A 15,931-nucleotide genomic window follows, 5' to 3' on the forward strand; every position below is an offset into this window, starting at 1 on the left:
CCTGACTTCCCACACCGCCGCCAGGGGACCTTCACGCATATTTTAATACCTAATATACCTAAACTCCTTTTTATATACATTATCTCCAATGGCTACCTCCAAAGGGTAATAATAATAATAATAATACTTAGTGAGGGTGTTTTAGGGCGTGGTGGGTGTGACGAGAAGTAAGCTTGGTAGTTATCACACGTTGGCATCAGAGACTCATAGGTGAGGTCGCCTTAGGTCACCCCGTGTGACAACACGAGGCTGGAGAGACACCTACCTTCCCCCAGGTCACACACAAGTCAGGATGAGTGCTTGCACTCAACTAGCTGTGTTTGAAAGGGCCCTCCCCCCTCTCACAGCTCCTGGTCCCTCCTCCCAACTCTTTTCGATCAATTTTACTATTTTTTGGCTTCAACGCCTCTTCATCCAGTGCGTAAGAACATAAAAATTATATATATAAAAAAAAAAAAAACCACTACAGAAGTCTTACCGGCTCATTACAGAACAGTCCTCAAATACAACCATTTTCACCCAAAAATTCTCCGACCTCATCTAAACCCAACCCCTCTCACTCATATATCTGTCTCACCCATTTTCAAAGCTCCCCAAGATTTTAGCTTCTATGACCCAACTTAGCAGTTTGTTCCACGCATCAACAACTCTATTCCTTGTACTTTCCTACATCCTTTTTAAATCTAAATTAATCTAATTTAAATTCATTATTTCGAGTTATTTCTTAATTTGATATCCTCAGTACTTTATATCATCTATGTTTATATCTGTCTTCCATGATATCTCCCCCTGGTTGTACGCCTCTTAAGAGTGTTGGTTCCGAGTTCTCAGTCTATCCTATGAGAAATTCCTTATTCTGTGTTGTGTGTGCACGGGGGAAGATTCACAGCTCTATTCCAGCAGTACTGGTTCCTGGCGTCATGAACCCTCATACAACTGCAAGTTTCCTCCACCTCCACATCCACTTCCTTTCACTTGCTTACCATCCTCAAACTTTAACAAGTATTTCCTAACGTGCTTATGACTCAACTTTATTCTTAGCTTCCACGACTGTCTCACCACTGTCTCTCATCAATGTCTCTCACCACTGTGTCTCTCATCATTGTGTCTCTCATCACTGTATCTCTCATCACTGTCTCTCACCACTGTCTCTCTCATCACTGTCTCTCACCACTGTGTCTCTCATCACTGTCTCTCACCACTGTCTCTCTTATCATTATCTCTCACCTCTGTCTCTCTCATTACTGCTTCTTACCACCTTATCTCTCACCAATATCTCTCATCACTGTCTTTCATCACTGTGTATCTCACCACTGTCTCTCACCTGTGTATCTCACCACTGTCTTTCATCATTGTGACTAACGTGTCAGTCACCAATGTCTTTCATCACTGTGACTAACGTGTCAGTCACCACTGTCTTTCATCACTGTGACTAACGTGTCAGTCACCACTGTCTCTCACTTGTGTATCTCACTTATGTGTCTTTCACCACTGTCTCTCATCACTGTGACTACCGTGTTGCTCACCACTGTCTCTCATCTGTGTATCTCACCATTGTCTCTCACTACCGTGTCGCTCACCACTGTCTCTCACATGTATATCTCACCACTGTGTCTCTTACCATTGTCTCTCATTTCAAACATTAGGTCATAATCCTATGTATTGATCATTAATATTATTATATTCATGGGGGAGCGCTACAACTATAGGGGTCATACAGCGCCTGAGAAATGGGGAATGGCAACTATCAAAGTTAATGCAAAAGGAGGGTAGCTCAAATTCCTTGAATCAAGAGCTACTTCAATACACTGGACCCTTCAATACACCGGACCCTTTAATTATCCTAGTATCTCGTACATTGTTACTGTCTATTTCTTCCTCGTACAAACAATGGAGTGGGCAAGACCTTTGACCTTATATTCACGAACAATAACGATTTGGTACGAGATATAACGGTGTCGAAAACAATAAACTCGACCACAACCTAGTCAAAGATCAGACCTGCATGTACACGGGTCCTGAGTAGCAAAATACAAATGGTCATGAGGGTATTGTCACTAAATTCAGCTTTAACAAGAACATCACTGGGATTAAATAAATCAAATAAGGTGCCCCGTGGCCTGGTGGCTAAAGCTCTCGTTTCACACGGCGAGGGTCTGGGTTTGATTCCCTATGAGGGTAGAAATATTGGGCGTGTTTCCTTACACCGGTTCTCTATGTTCCCCATCAGTAAAATGGGTACCTGGGTGTTAGTAGACTGGTGTAGGACGCATCCTGGGACAAAACTGACCTAATTTCCCGAAATGCTCTGCATAACAAGAGGTTTTCTATACAGTAGTATGTCATTGATGTCAGCTATGACTGTATACCTCGTACATGTACTTGTAGAAATAAAGATATTACTATTATAGAGACGCTTCCTCTGGTTGCGTCCTCAGCTCCCACATTGAGGTGAAACATTGTACATGTTTCCTTAACACCTGCTGTCTCTGTTCACCTAGCAGTAAGTAGGTACTTCGGTGTTGGTCGACTGGTGTGGGTAGCATCCTGGAGAAGATTAAAGGACTTCAATGGAAATAAGACAGTCCTCGATAACGCACTGACTTTATTGGTTTATCCTGGGTGGCTAACCCTCCCCGGGTTAAAATTTCTATCAAATCTTATCTTACATGTGTTACTATATAAGAAAAAACTGTGGGAAGTTGTACCTTAAACTTACATATTAGCGATTGGCAGGCCAAGAATAGTTGTCGCAGTCACCCAAGAAAGGAAAGTGCTCCCGTTTTCTACCATTCCCTAAGTTTTAGAGAAAACGTAATATAGAGCCTTAGGAGGGTAAACAATGAAAAATTTCACGTCATAATCCCTGTACCACTGAACGTGTCTTAGTATAATAAAGACCCGTATTATACACATGATTTTTCTGATGATCACACCAACAACAAACAAGCATCAATCTCAGACGGGAGTAGTGTGAGTACTTGGAGACAAGGTAACCACTCTCCCTCTCACTTCTCCCAGACGGGTAGGGAAAGCTTGGATACCTGAGCACCATACGCATCTCGCGATTAGCGAGATGTGTATGGTGTTCAGTTTATTTACGTAAAGGTACACATAACTACAGTTACACAAATTATCATACATAGTAACATATGTGTAAATTACCTAAGATAACCCAAATAACAGTCACAGTGATTTATTTCCATTGGGGTCCTTATAATATCTTATTTAAACCATAAAAGTTAAAATAGCTAAGTAAGTCAACTGTATGAAAATCGGATACAATAAAAGGAGATATACTAGGAATAAGGTACTGAGTTATTTACATTAGCATTATAGAGAGGATCGGCTTACAATAATAGGTACATGAATATTAGCTATACAAGAAATCACTCTCCTCCCTTTCTGTCGCTCTCTTTCTGAACTGGCTCATACTAGGACAGGCTTTAACATGTGCAGGAAGTCCGTTCCACTTCTTTATTGTTGTACAATAAAAGATGTATAAAGTATGATAACCTACTGTGGGTACTACAAAATTGTGTTCACCTCCTCTAGTACCATACGTGTTTTGGTTCCCAGCCTTGATAAACTTGGCTTACTGTTTCTCACTAAAATGCTATTAATCATATCATGTAACTCAGACCTTTAATCTGTTAGCTAAGTTAATTGTTATTTTAACTATGATCTAGAAATGGATACATGCTGTATACGAAATATTTTTCATACGTACTTGTAGGATCCGCAACCTGTGCTTCGTCGAAGATTAGGTGACAGATCCAAGGTCTGGGCATAATGTGGGTTATACCAAATAGACGCAGGAAGAAGAGACGACTCCACTTCTACTGTTTATTGTGCAAGTGGAAGAGTACACGCCCTTATCTCCAGGGATTAGAATGAGTATGACCTAGCCCCCAGGCGTCCTAACACAGTCCTACAACAATGAATCATACACAGCGTCTCTGCTATAAGATCGATTACTGCATACACACTCTTCAAGGTTTAACGGTACACATAGCTAGACAAGGGGTTACCTGGAGGTGCCAGTACAATATTATTTATGTAGGTACGATAAAATTTAAGAAGTCAGAAATAGATTAGATATACGCAAGGTTATGAAGCGAGTAACAGCCACTGAAACTCAACCAATACAAACATAAATAGATTCAAATTTAGGGTGTCATCGGCAACTGAAGGTGTACCTAATGTTCATCCTGTGCACGGTAATTATTAGATGGATGGAAAAAGAAGAGACCTAGGAGCCAGGCCCTAAAAGGAAACACACTGCCAGGGACTAAACACAGTAGGATGGCGGAAACACCAGGACGAAGGAAACACACCATGGGTGAGAATCCCGGAGAGGTAGCCACCCATGACAACCCCATAAAGTCAGTGAGTCATCGGGGACGGTCTGTCTGGTTTCCACTGGGGTCTTTAATCTGTTCCCTCAGGGTGCGACCCACAACAGACGACTAACACCCAGGTACCTTCATACTGGTAGGTGAAAGGGGGAACTGATCCCCGGTCTCTCAGTGTGAGATGAGGACGCTATCAACTGAGCCAGGATGAGGAAGCCCCTTCTCTCAAAGAGAGAGGGAAAGAAAGGGCGTAGGAGGACCTACTCAAGAGGAAAGGAGGGAAGGAAGGAGTGAAGGATTACCTAAGGATCAGCGTTCAAACAATCAGACCTGACTGGGACTCAACTTGTACACACAAGCGTAATGGCTGGCCGAGCCCAGGCCGCCCATGACGCCCGGGGCGCTGCTACCACGGATGATGGGACACAGGTTATGGTGGTGGACGATGGGATACAGGTTATGGTGGTGGACGATGGGATACAGGTTATGGTGGTGGTGGATGATGGGATACACAAACCATACCCCGGCCGGGATTGAACCCGCGGAGCCCGTCGCGTTAGCTACTAGACCAGCTAGCCACAATAAGATTCGTCCAACTAGGTATATTTCTACACCATAGGGGTATGGGGTATGGTTTGTTTGCAATCGTGTCATTACGATTTCGTGAGTCATGGGATACACAGGTTGTGGTGGTGGATGGTGGGATACACAAATGTTGTGGTGGTTGATAATGGGATACATACAGGTTGTGGTGGTGGATGATGTGATACACAGGTTGTGTTGGTGGATGATGGGATATATACAGGTTGTGTTGGTGGATGAGGGGCACACCAAGGTTGTGGTGGTGGATGATGGGACACAGGTTGTGCTGATGGATGATGAGACACAAAGGCTGTGGTGGTGGATGATAGTACACACACAGGTTGTGGTGGTGGATGATGAAACACACACAGGTTGTGGTGGTGGATGATAGGACACACACAGGTTGTGGTGGTGGATGATGAGACACACACAGGTTGTGGTGGTGGATGATGAAACACACACAGGTTGTGGTGGTGGATGATAGGACACACACAGGTTGTGGTGGTGAACGATGAGACACACACAGGTTGTGGTGGTGGATGATAGGACACACACAAAGGTTGTGGTGGTGGATGATAATACACACACAGGTTGTGGTGGTGGATGATGAAACACACACAGGTTGTGGTGGTGGATGATAGGAAACACACAGGTTGTGGTGGTGGATGATGAGACACACACAGGTTGTGGTGGTGGATGATAGTACACACACAGGTTGTGGTGGTGGATGATGAGACACACACAGGTTGTGGTGGTGGATGATAGGACACACACAGGTTGTGGTGGTGGATGATAGGACACACACAGGTTGTGGTGGTGGATGATGAGACACACACAGGTTGTGGTGGTGGATGATGAGACACACACAGGTTGTGGTGGTGGATAATGGGACATAGGTTGTGGTGGTGGATCATAGGACACACACAGGTTGTGGTGGTGGATGATAAGACACACAGGTTGTGGTGGTGGATTAAGGACACACACAGGTTGAGGTGGTGGATGATAGGACACACACAGGTTGGGGTGGTGGATGATGAGACACGCACAGGTTGTGGTGGTGGATAATGGGACACACACAGGTTGTGGTGGTGGATGATCTGACACACACAGGTTGTGGTGGTGGATGATCTGACACACACAGGTTGTGGTGGTGGATGATGGGACACACACAGGTTGTGGTGGTGGATGATGAGACACACACAGGTTGTGGTGGTGGATAATGGGACACACAGGTTGTGGTGGTGGATGATCTGACACACACAGGTTGTGGTGGTGGATGATGGGACACACACAGGTTGTGGTGGTGGATGATGAGACACACACAGGTTGTGGTGGTGGATAATGGGACACACAGGTTGTGGTGGTGGATGATCTGACACACACAGGTTGTGGTGGTGGATGATGGGACACACACAGGTTGTGGTGGTGGATGATGAGACACACAGGTTGTGGTGGTGGATGATGGGACACAGGTTGGGGTGGTGGATGATAGGACACATACAGGTTGTGGTGGTGGATGATGAGACACACACAGGTTGTGGTGATGGATGATGAGACACACACAGGTTGTGGTGGTGGATGATGAGACACACACAGGTTGTGGTGGTGGATTATGAGACACACAGGTTGTGGTGGTGGATGATGAGACACACAGGTTGTGGTGATGGATGATGAGACACACACAGGTTGTGGTGATGGATGATGAGAACACACACAGGTTGTGGTGGTGGATGATGAGACACACACAGGTTGTGGTGGTGGATGATGAGACATACAGGTTGTGGTGGTGGATGATGAGAACACACACAGGTTGTGGTGGTGGATGATGAGACACACAGGTTGTGGTGGTGGATGATGAGACACACACAGGTTGTGGTGGTGGATGATGAGACACACACAGGTTGTGGTGGTGGATGATGAGACATACAGGTTGTGGTGGTGGATGATGAGAACACACACAGGTTGTGGTGGTGGATGATGAGACACACACAGGTTGTGGTGGTGGATGATGAGACACACACAGGTTGTGGTGGTGGATGATGAGACATACAGGTTGTGGTGGTGGATGATAAGACACACACAGGTTGTGGTGGTGGATGATGAGACACACACAGGTTGTGGTGATGGATGATGAGAACACACACAGGTTATGGTGGTGGATGATGAGACATACAGGTTGTGGTGGTGGATGATGAGACATACAGGTTGTGGTGGTGGATGATGAGACACACATAGGTTGTGGTGGTGGATGATGAGACACACACAGGTTGTGGTGATGGATGATGAGACACACACAGGTTGTGGTGGTGGATGATGAGACATACAGGTTGTGGTGGTGGATGATGAGACACACAGGTTGTGGTGATGGATGATGAGAACACACACAGGTTGTGGTGGTGGATGATGAGACATACAGGTTGTGGTGGTGGATGATGAGACACACACAGGTTGTGGTGATGGATGATGAGAACACACACAGGTTGTGGTGGTGGATGATGAGACACACACAGGTTGTGGTGGTGGATGATGAGACATACAGGTTGTGGTGGTGGATGATGAGACATACAGGTTGTGGTGGTGGATGATGAGACACACAGGTTGTGGTGGTGGATGATGAGACACACACAGGTTGTGGTGATGGATGATGAGAACACACACAGGTTGTGGTGGTGGATGATGAGACATACAGGTTGTGGTGGTGGATGATGAGACACACACAGGTTGTGGTGATGGATGATGAGAACACACACAGGTTGTGGTGGTGGATGATGAGACACACACAGGTTGTGGTGGTGGATGATGAGACATACAGGTTGTGGTGGTGGATGATGAGACATACAGGTTGTGGTGGTGGATGATGAGAACACACACAGGTTGTGGTGGTGGATGATGAGACATACAGGTTGTGGTGGTGGATGATGAGACATACAGGGTGTGGTGGTGGATGATGAGACATACAGGTTGTGGTGGTGGATGATGAGACACACACAGGTTGTGGTGGTGGATGATGAGACATACAGGTTGTGGTGGTGGATGATGAGACATACAGGTTGTGGTGGTGGATGATGAGACACACAGGTTGTGGTGGTGGATGATGAGAACACACACAGGTTGTGGTGATGGATGATGAGAACACACACAGGTTGTGGTGATGGATGATGAGAACACACACAGGTTGTGGTGATGGATGATGAGAACACACACAGGTTGTGGTGATGGATGATGAGACATACATCAGATACAGCTGCTAGCTACTGGTGGCACTCTCAAGGAAGGAGATGGTCAAGATAGGAACTTTAGCTAATGTTTGAACAGTTCCGGCAAAGTAACTTGGTAGAAATACACACACACACACACACACACACACACACACACACACACACACACACACACACACACACACACCATAGACAGGGAAACAAGAGGCTGCACAGAGTTACAGAACACTACAGAGGGATCTTAGAGGAGATACAAGACGCTGAAAACCAACTGTATGACATACTAAAAATTGTAGAGAGGACACCAGAGCATAGCTATGATTCTGTAGCTATAAAATGGATAACTACAAACTACAGACCCTTTGAACCTCTCCCTCCCAACCTCCGGCACTTTCCCTCACCTTATGACAAAATACGTTCTTTTTCTTACTTCAAACCTATGTATCGAGAATGTAAACAATGTCACCTGCCATGTCTCTCGTCGCCCTAGTCTACACATTTCCACATAAGATATAAACAAATAAGTTAATATTAGCAAGATCCTCAGAGCATTGACACAGAAAGCACTGATACAACAACAACAAAATCATTCAATAAAACAATACGTAAGATAAAAGTTACAATAATGATCACACGAAATTGCGCCAAGACACCGAGGTAAGTGAAAGATCCACCGAATGTAAACACAGTGCGTGGCCTTCATGATGTTTACACTGACTTGATGGAGCCGGGACTATCTTGACAAGTCGATGAAAATCTTCTGAAAAAATGTTTTTAAGCAGAGAACACCTTTTCTAAAATTGCGGTGTGACTCTGAAGCTGAACTGATCTCACTGGCAATGTGAGGACCTCAGCCAAACCTACCAGAGATGTATCTCGGATTTCTTAAAGAAAACTTGTCAAAATGTTCCGAAAAGCTGGCAATAACCTTGATTAACCCCAGCGATCTTCCTCAAACTGATGCGACCTTACTGAGGTTTGTGTATTCGTCCTGTCAGTGGAGACATTTCTGGGTTGCCCATGTTCTCCCTGCACCTCGGCTCTACTGCAAGGAACACCTTTGAAACTCCCGCGTATCTGATGAACCTTAATGGAATATTTGAAGACATCCTCACGGCCCTACAGAGGTTTCCCAGCTCAAGCTGACAGATTTCAAAACTATGTATGAATCCCATTATGTATGATTGAATATAACAGGGAAATATTGCTGTTCCCACTGTGTAACTATTATATAGAATAGTGTTGCAGCACACTGCTGATGTATCCAATTTTGTTGAAAAAAGAGTCTTCACCCTGAAAAGCCCCATCACCCTACTCTCCCTGAAGACCCATCACTACCCTTTTTGAAGGATCCCCCTCTCCCTACTCTCTGAAGGGCCCCATACCCTTCCGCTCCTCAAGAAGACTCCCTTCCCTCCCCTGACACCCAATATGTAAGGTGGCAGAAGGACTTACCTTTCTCTCTGGAGGGTGTGTCAACGGAGGAGGCTCGTCGCTGCTGGAGGCGACGTAGTACAGGACTCTCGCTCACTACGCCTGCCAAACACAACACAAACAGGCATTAAAACACTAAACACGCGTTAAAACACCAAACACGTTAAAACACCAAACACGTTAAAACACCAAAGACACGTTAAAACATCTTTAATTATATACCTGGAGTGATATAATTAAAGGCGATATATTACTCGTATATACGAAATAAAACACTCGCCAATTTATTACTGCTATGGTAACAATTTTATATCAGCACAACGCAACAAACTGACCATAAGTAGTACTGAAGGTGGCCAGGTTGACACAAGACTGAACCTTCTCATACTCAACTATTTTCACTCCTCTATGTGTCTCCAACTTTTAAAGTCACCCAGGGTAATCATATCCACCACACTTAGTGGAAGTTTGTTTCACAAATCTGCAGTCACACTAACACAATACTTTCATATATTATTTCCAAATCACGGATTTCTTTAATCTGGGGGCCACCGTTGCCAATTCTCTCGTGGTGGGATATTCTCACCACAATATTGATGCCTTTCTGGCCTTTGTGCAAATCAACTCTATCTCTTCTATTATCTTCTTTCATTTGTAATCTTCAGCTACATTTCTTTATGGCTACACTTATCCGAATTATTATTTGATTCGCACGCAAGAGTTAGGCCCGTATGGGTCGTATAGCATCTGTCTTTTTTTTTTTTCGCAGCGCAGTGACTTACGTTCTGCGAGGGAGAGGACGCAACCCAGTGAAAAAATTAACAGAACACAAATATATAAAAGCTTTTTAGATGTACCTTTGATATACCTTTGAAGAGTTTCGAGAGTTAATCTACTCTCTGAGCCCGGCTCGTCTGCTGCTTGCCTGGTCAACCAGGCTGTTGTGTGTAAATGCAGGAAATATATGTATGTCAACACATGAAAGATGTGTGTGTAAATACATGAAAGACGCGTGTAAATACATGAAAGATGTGTGTGTGTAAACGCATGAAAGACGTGTGTGTAAACACACCTGTTGATAAATTAGACACATGTGCAACTCTATTGAGGAAACGTTTCGCCACACAGTGGCTTCATCAGTCCATACATAGGAGAAACTTGAAGAACAGGAGGAGAATGAGGTAATCAGTCCCTCAACCTTGAGTCGATGTGTTCACTCCAACTGTTGGGAGTCCAAGTCGTTTGCAATCTTTCTTTTTAGAACTCTTTCAAAGATTTTATGATGTGGGACGTTAAAGCTATTAGTCTATAGTTCTTAGCTATTGGTCTGCTGCCACCTTTATGGAGTGGGGCTATATCCGTTCTTTTTAGTGACTGTGGAATCTCACCTGTGTCTATGCTCCTTCGTAGCATACTTAGAGCCAGTGAGAGGGGTTTCTTGCAGTTCTTAATAAACACAGAGTTCCACGAGTCTGGGCCTGGGGCTGAGCGCATGGGCATTTTGTCAATGGCTTCCTCAAAGTCTAGTAGAGTTAGGGTTATGTCAGAAATCTGGCATATATTGACAGGGTTTTGAGGCTCATTCATGAAAAAAATGGATTGTCTGTCTTTAAACTGATTAGTGGCTCGATGAAAACAAAATCATACTGAATTTCAGTATCTCACTCATTTCTTTGTTGCCATCTGTGTAGGATCCGTCTTGTCTGAGCAGGGGCCCTATACTAGATGTGGTTTTTGCCTTATTTTTGGCATATGAAAAGAATTATTTCGAATTTCTTTCAATTTCACTAATCGCTTTTAGCTCCTTTTGTCTCTCCTGTATGAATCCTTTAATTTAACCTCAATATTTTACACTTCCCTGGTGAGCGCTTCCTACTGTGTTTCAGATAATCTAGCATTCTTGAGGAGCTCCGTGATCCTTCGCCTTCTCCTGTAGAGAATCTCTCTCTACCCAGTTTACTTTTCTTTTTTCTTAGGGGAATATGCCTTGAACATACTTCAGAATGAAAGGTCTGTAAACACATGAAAACCCTCACGTGCTTCACTCCTGTTATTTTTACCACGGCGGTATTTTCTCAGAGTGATATTGTATTTAATATTTGTAATAAGATGTCGTCTAGTGATTTCTTCACTAGACAACATTCACTACTACAGTGGCCAGAAGTGAGCCTCAAAATCCCAGTGATACCTCAACACAAAACAAAGAGTAACAGTATATTCTCTGTGATGTTCTTTTTGAAACAATCAACCATGTTAGAATTCAGACACTTGTCTTGTCTTCAGATTTCTAGTAATCAAGCTTTTAAGACTTCAGGACCAGCTAGACTAGGGGTAACATATCCTAGATTTAGGAAGTGAGAGATGAAGAGGGATGGCTGATTCTATTTAATTCATCCTGAAAGGGATCTTTTAGTAGAGGGAACATTATACGGGTGGGAGGATTGAAAGGGAAGAGGGACTGAGTGGCAGGGAGTAGCCAAGATGGATGTGGTACTGACCAGTGTGTGTGCGGTAGTAGTGGTGGTGATGGTGGTGATGGTGGTGGTGGTGGTGGTTGCTGGGGGAGAGGGTGCCTGGACCCACACTCTGACGTAAGGGAGAGAGCCTTAAGAGTGTGGGGGGTGCCTCGGTGCTGGAGGATCGCCGGAAGAGACCCATGGCACCTGGCACCTGTCACCTGGTACCTGTCACCTGGTACCTGTCACCTGTCACCTGGTACTAGTGGTGACCTGCGGGTGAGAAAGAAGACACATGTAATACATATAATAATAAATATGATAAATAAAATATAATAATAAATATGATAAATAAAAATATTAGTTAAATTAATAATAATTATTTCTGGAATAAAACAGAGCAATGATAATTATTATCAATGAAATAAATATTTACTGAGGAATGATTCTTATGGAGCCACACTGTATACACATCACCATCCTGATACTGTTATACATCACCATCCTGATACTGTTATACATCACAATCCTGATACTGTTATACATCACCATCCTGATACTGTTATACATCACCATCCTGATACTGTTATACATCACCATCCTGATACTGTTATACATCACAATCCTGATACTGTTATACATCACCATCCTGATACTGTTATACATCACCATCCTGATACTGTTATACATCACCATCCTGATACTGTTATACATCACCATCCTGATACTGTTATACATCACCATCCTGATACTGTTACACATCACCATCCTGATACTGTTACACATCACCATCCTGATACTGTTACACATCACAATCCTGATACTGTTACACATCACAATCCTGATACTGTTATACATCACCATCCTGATACTGTTATACATCACAATCCTGATACTGTTATACATCACCATCCTGATACTGTTATACATCACCATCCTGATACTGTTATACATCACCATCCTGATACTGTTATACATCACCATCCTGATACTGTTACACATCACCATCCTGATACTGTTACACATCACCATCCTGATACTGTTATACATCACCATCCTGATACTGTTACACATCACCATCCTGATACTGTTATACATCACCATCCTGATACTGTTACACATCACCATCCTGATACTGTTATACATCACCATCCTGATACTGTTATACATCACCATCCTGATACTGTTACACATCACCATCCTGATACTGTTACACATCACAATCCTGATACTGTTACACATCACAATCCTGATACTGTTATACATCACCATCCTGATACTGTTATACATCACAATCCTGATACTGTTATACATCACCATCCTGATACTGTTATACATCACCATCCTGATACTGTTATACATCACCATCCTGATACTGTTATACATCACCATCCTGATACTGTTACACATCACCATCCTGATACTGTTATACATCACCATCCTGATACTGTTATACATCACCATCCTGATACTGTTATACATCACCATCCTGATACTGTTATACATCACCATCCTGATACTGTTACACATCACCATCCTGATACTGTTATACATCACTATCCTGATACCACCATACTGATACTGCTCCTCAAGGTACTGTACTCTCCACACATGGAAATAATCATAGCATCATAATATCCTTCGCTGATGACAACAGAATCTCTAAGTAAGTGGCGTCCGTCGAAGGCAGTGAATCTTTAAGCAGATATAAATTAAGCCTTCAAGTGGGCTTCAGACAACAATATGACGTTCAGTGACGGAAAATAGCTGTTCCGCTACGGAAGAATAGAGGAAATAAAGACTGACACTTAGCGAAAGTTCCATGTGCGAGACTTGGGAGTAATGATGTCAAAAAATCTCACGTTCAAGAACGACAACAATGTTGCTATTGCTAACGCAAGGAAAATGATAGGCTCGATAACTAGGACAAGAGATGCTTAGCAGAAGACCTGATGACAGTGTGAGGTTTGATAAAATGCTAGGTCACTGGCCAGTGCTTGGCAAGGTACGTACTTGTAAGTGTGAGGTTTGATAAAATGCTAGGTCACTGGCCAGTGCTTGGCAAGGTACGTACTTGTAAGTGTTGCAACAACAAGAACAATTATACTACATCCTCATTTTACTGTTCTGTATGGAAAGTAAATCTATGCATAAAGAAGGATAAAAATTGCTTCATACACTTTCATTCTAGCAATTAGTAATATAGAAAGACTGTTCTTCTTCAGGAAACTCAGCAATATGGAACTTGAAAATTTTATCCCTTTGGAATGTGTCCAAGTAGCTATTTGGTTTATTTTTATATTTTTCTAATACTTACAAAATGTTTGGATACAAGTTCCATTTATGTTTTTAATATTGTCTGTTTGTATAATAAATTAAAAAAAACAGTTATTTGGTATTTTATTAACAATTGCAATTTTGCAATGTTTAAAGTTGTACACCCTTACTCGTGCAGGTCTGAGTATATTATGGTTTTGCAGATTAGCAATTGCTCGAGAAATAAGTATCAGAATTCCATTTATATGGGTTCATTCACCTTATATTGAGATACTCTATCCATCTAGGGAGCTCAGTTTGAAATTCTATTTTTTCCTAATTTGCCCCATTAAGGGGAGAATAACCAACAACCTCTGGCTGTCTTCTCGAGGGAACTTGACAAGTTCCTCAAATAAGCTCTTGACCAGCCGGGCTGTGGGTCGAACATTAGACTGCGGGTGGCTGGTACAAATAGCTTGATCGATCAAGCCAGAAATCAGGAGGCCTGGTCTGGGACCAGGAAGCGGGAGCGGGGGGACGGACCTCCGGAAGCGACTCCAGGTAAACTCCAGGTCCAAACAGACCATCACTCGTTTCCTCCTTTCCTATAAATAATCCAGGATACATTATGTCTTTCCCGTTTGCCCCTGGCTGTTATCCTGTCTGTTATCCTGCCTGTTATCTTGTTTGTTCCTCTAGTTACTGGATCAGTCTCTTAGTACAGTGTCAAATACATTCTTGCAGTTCAGTAACATGCAGCCCACCCATCTTTCTGCTTCCTGGTTCTCTGACTCTCACAAAACACCACTAACGGGGTTATAAGCACCTGTCTGTTGGTAATTAACTATTTGTGATTACTATTTAGGTTTGCGGGAGAGTGGGCTATAGCTTTCGGTCCCTTTTTAATTATCGACTGACTGACATGATTAGGCTCCTCTGTCACGTCTATTTTTAAGCGTCTGTGTGAGGCTCACATCAGTGTGTCACTGAAAAGTGACCAACCACATTCCACCAACATGCTGGTACATGTACGTCACTATGAGAGGAGTGACCAACCACATTCCACCAGCATGCTGGTACATCTACGTCACTAGAAGTGACCAATCACATTCCACCAGCATGCTGGTACATGTACGTCATTAGGAGCGACCAACCACATTCCACCAGCATGCTGGTACATGTACGTCACTAGGAGTGACCAACCACATTCCACCAGCATGCTGGTACATGTACGTCATTAGGAGCGACCAACCACATTCCACCAGCATGCTGGTACATGTACGTCACTAGGAGTGACCAACCACATTCCACCAGCATGCTGGTACATGTACGTCACTAGGAGTGACCAACCACATTCCACCAGCATGCTGGTACATGTACGTCACTAGGAGTGACCAACCACATTCCACCAGCATGCTGGTACATGTACGTCACTAGGAGTGACCAACCACATTCCACTGATATGTCTTCCCCTATCCATAGACCATTGTCTCCGGTTTGGTAGGTATGGGAACAACGAGGAGGAGGAGGGGGAGGAGGGGAGGAGGGGAAGGAGGGGGAGGAGGGGGAGGAGGGGGAGGAAGGGAAGTTAAGAGAGGGAGGGGAGCGGGAGGAGGGGGAGCGGGAGGGG

At 43.6% G+C, this 15,931-nt stretch overlaps 1 protein-coding gene across 6 annotated transcripts in view; it reads right to left on the bottom strand.

The window, feature by feature from the left end:
* Window positions 1–15,931, bottom strand: part of LOC128686001 (uncharacterized) — a 363,682-nt gene that overhangs the window by 200,458 nt on the left and 147,293 nt on the right. For 5 of the 6 annotated variants that reach the window (XM_070084588.1, XM_070084571.1, XM_070084597.1 and 2 more), the window contains 2 exons: window positions 12,088–12,318; window positions 9,611–9,691 (listed from right to left, as the gene is read on the bottom strand). In XM_070084588.1, coding sequence (XP_069940689.1) covers window positions 9,611–9,691; window positions 12,088–12,247 — 241 coding nt within the window. In that variant the 5' untranslated portion in view covers window positions 12,248–12,318. Of the gene's footprint in view, window positions 15–9,610; window positions 9,692–12,087; window positions 12,319–15,931 lie in introns of those variants that run through there. The other variant, XM_070084606.1, reaches the window with a different exon arrangement.

Source organism: Cherax quadricarinatus, chromosome 1 (assembly GCF_038502225.1).
Source record: "Cherax quadricarinatus isolate ZL_2023a chromosome 1, ASM3850222v1, whole genome shotgun sequence".
Lineage (NCBI taxonomy): Eukaryota > Metazoa > Arthropoda > Malacostraca > Decapoda > Parastacidae > Cherax > Cherax quadricarinatus.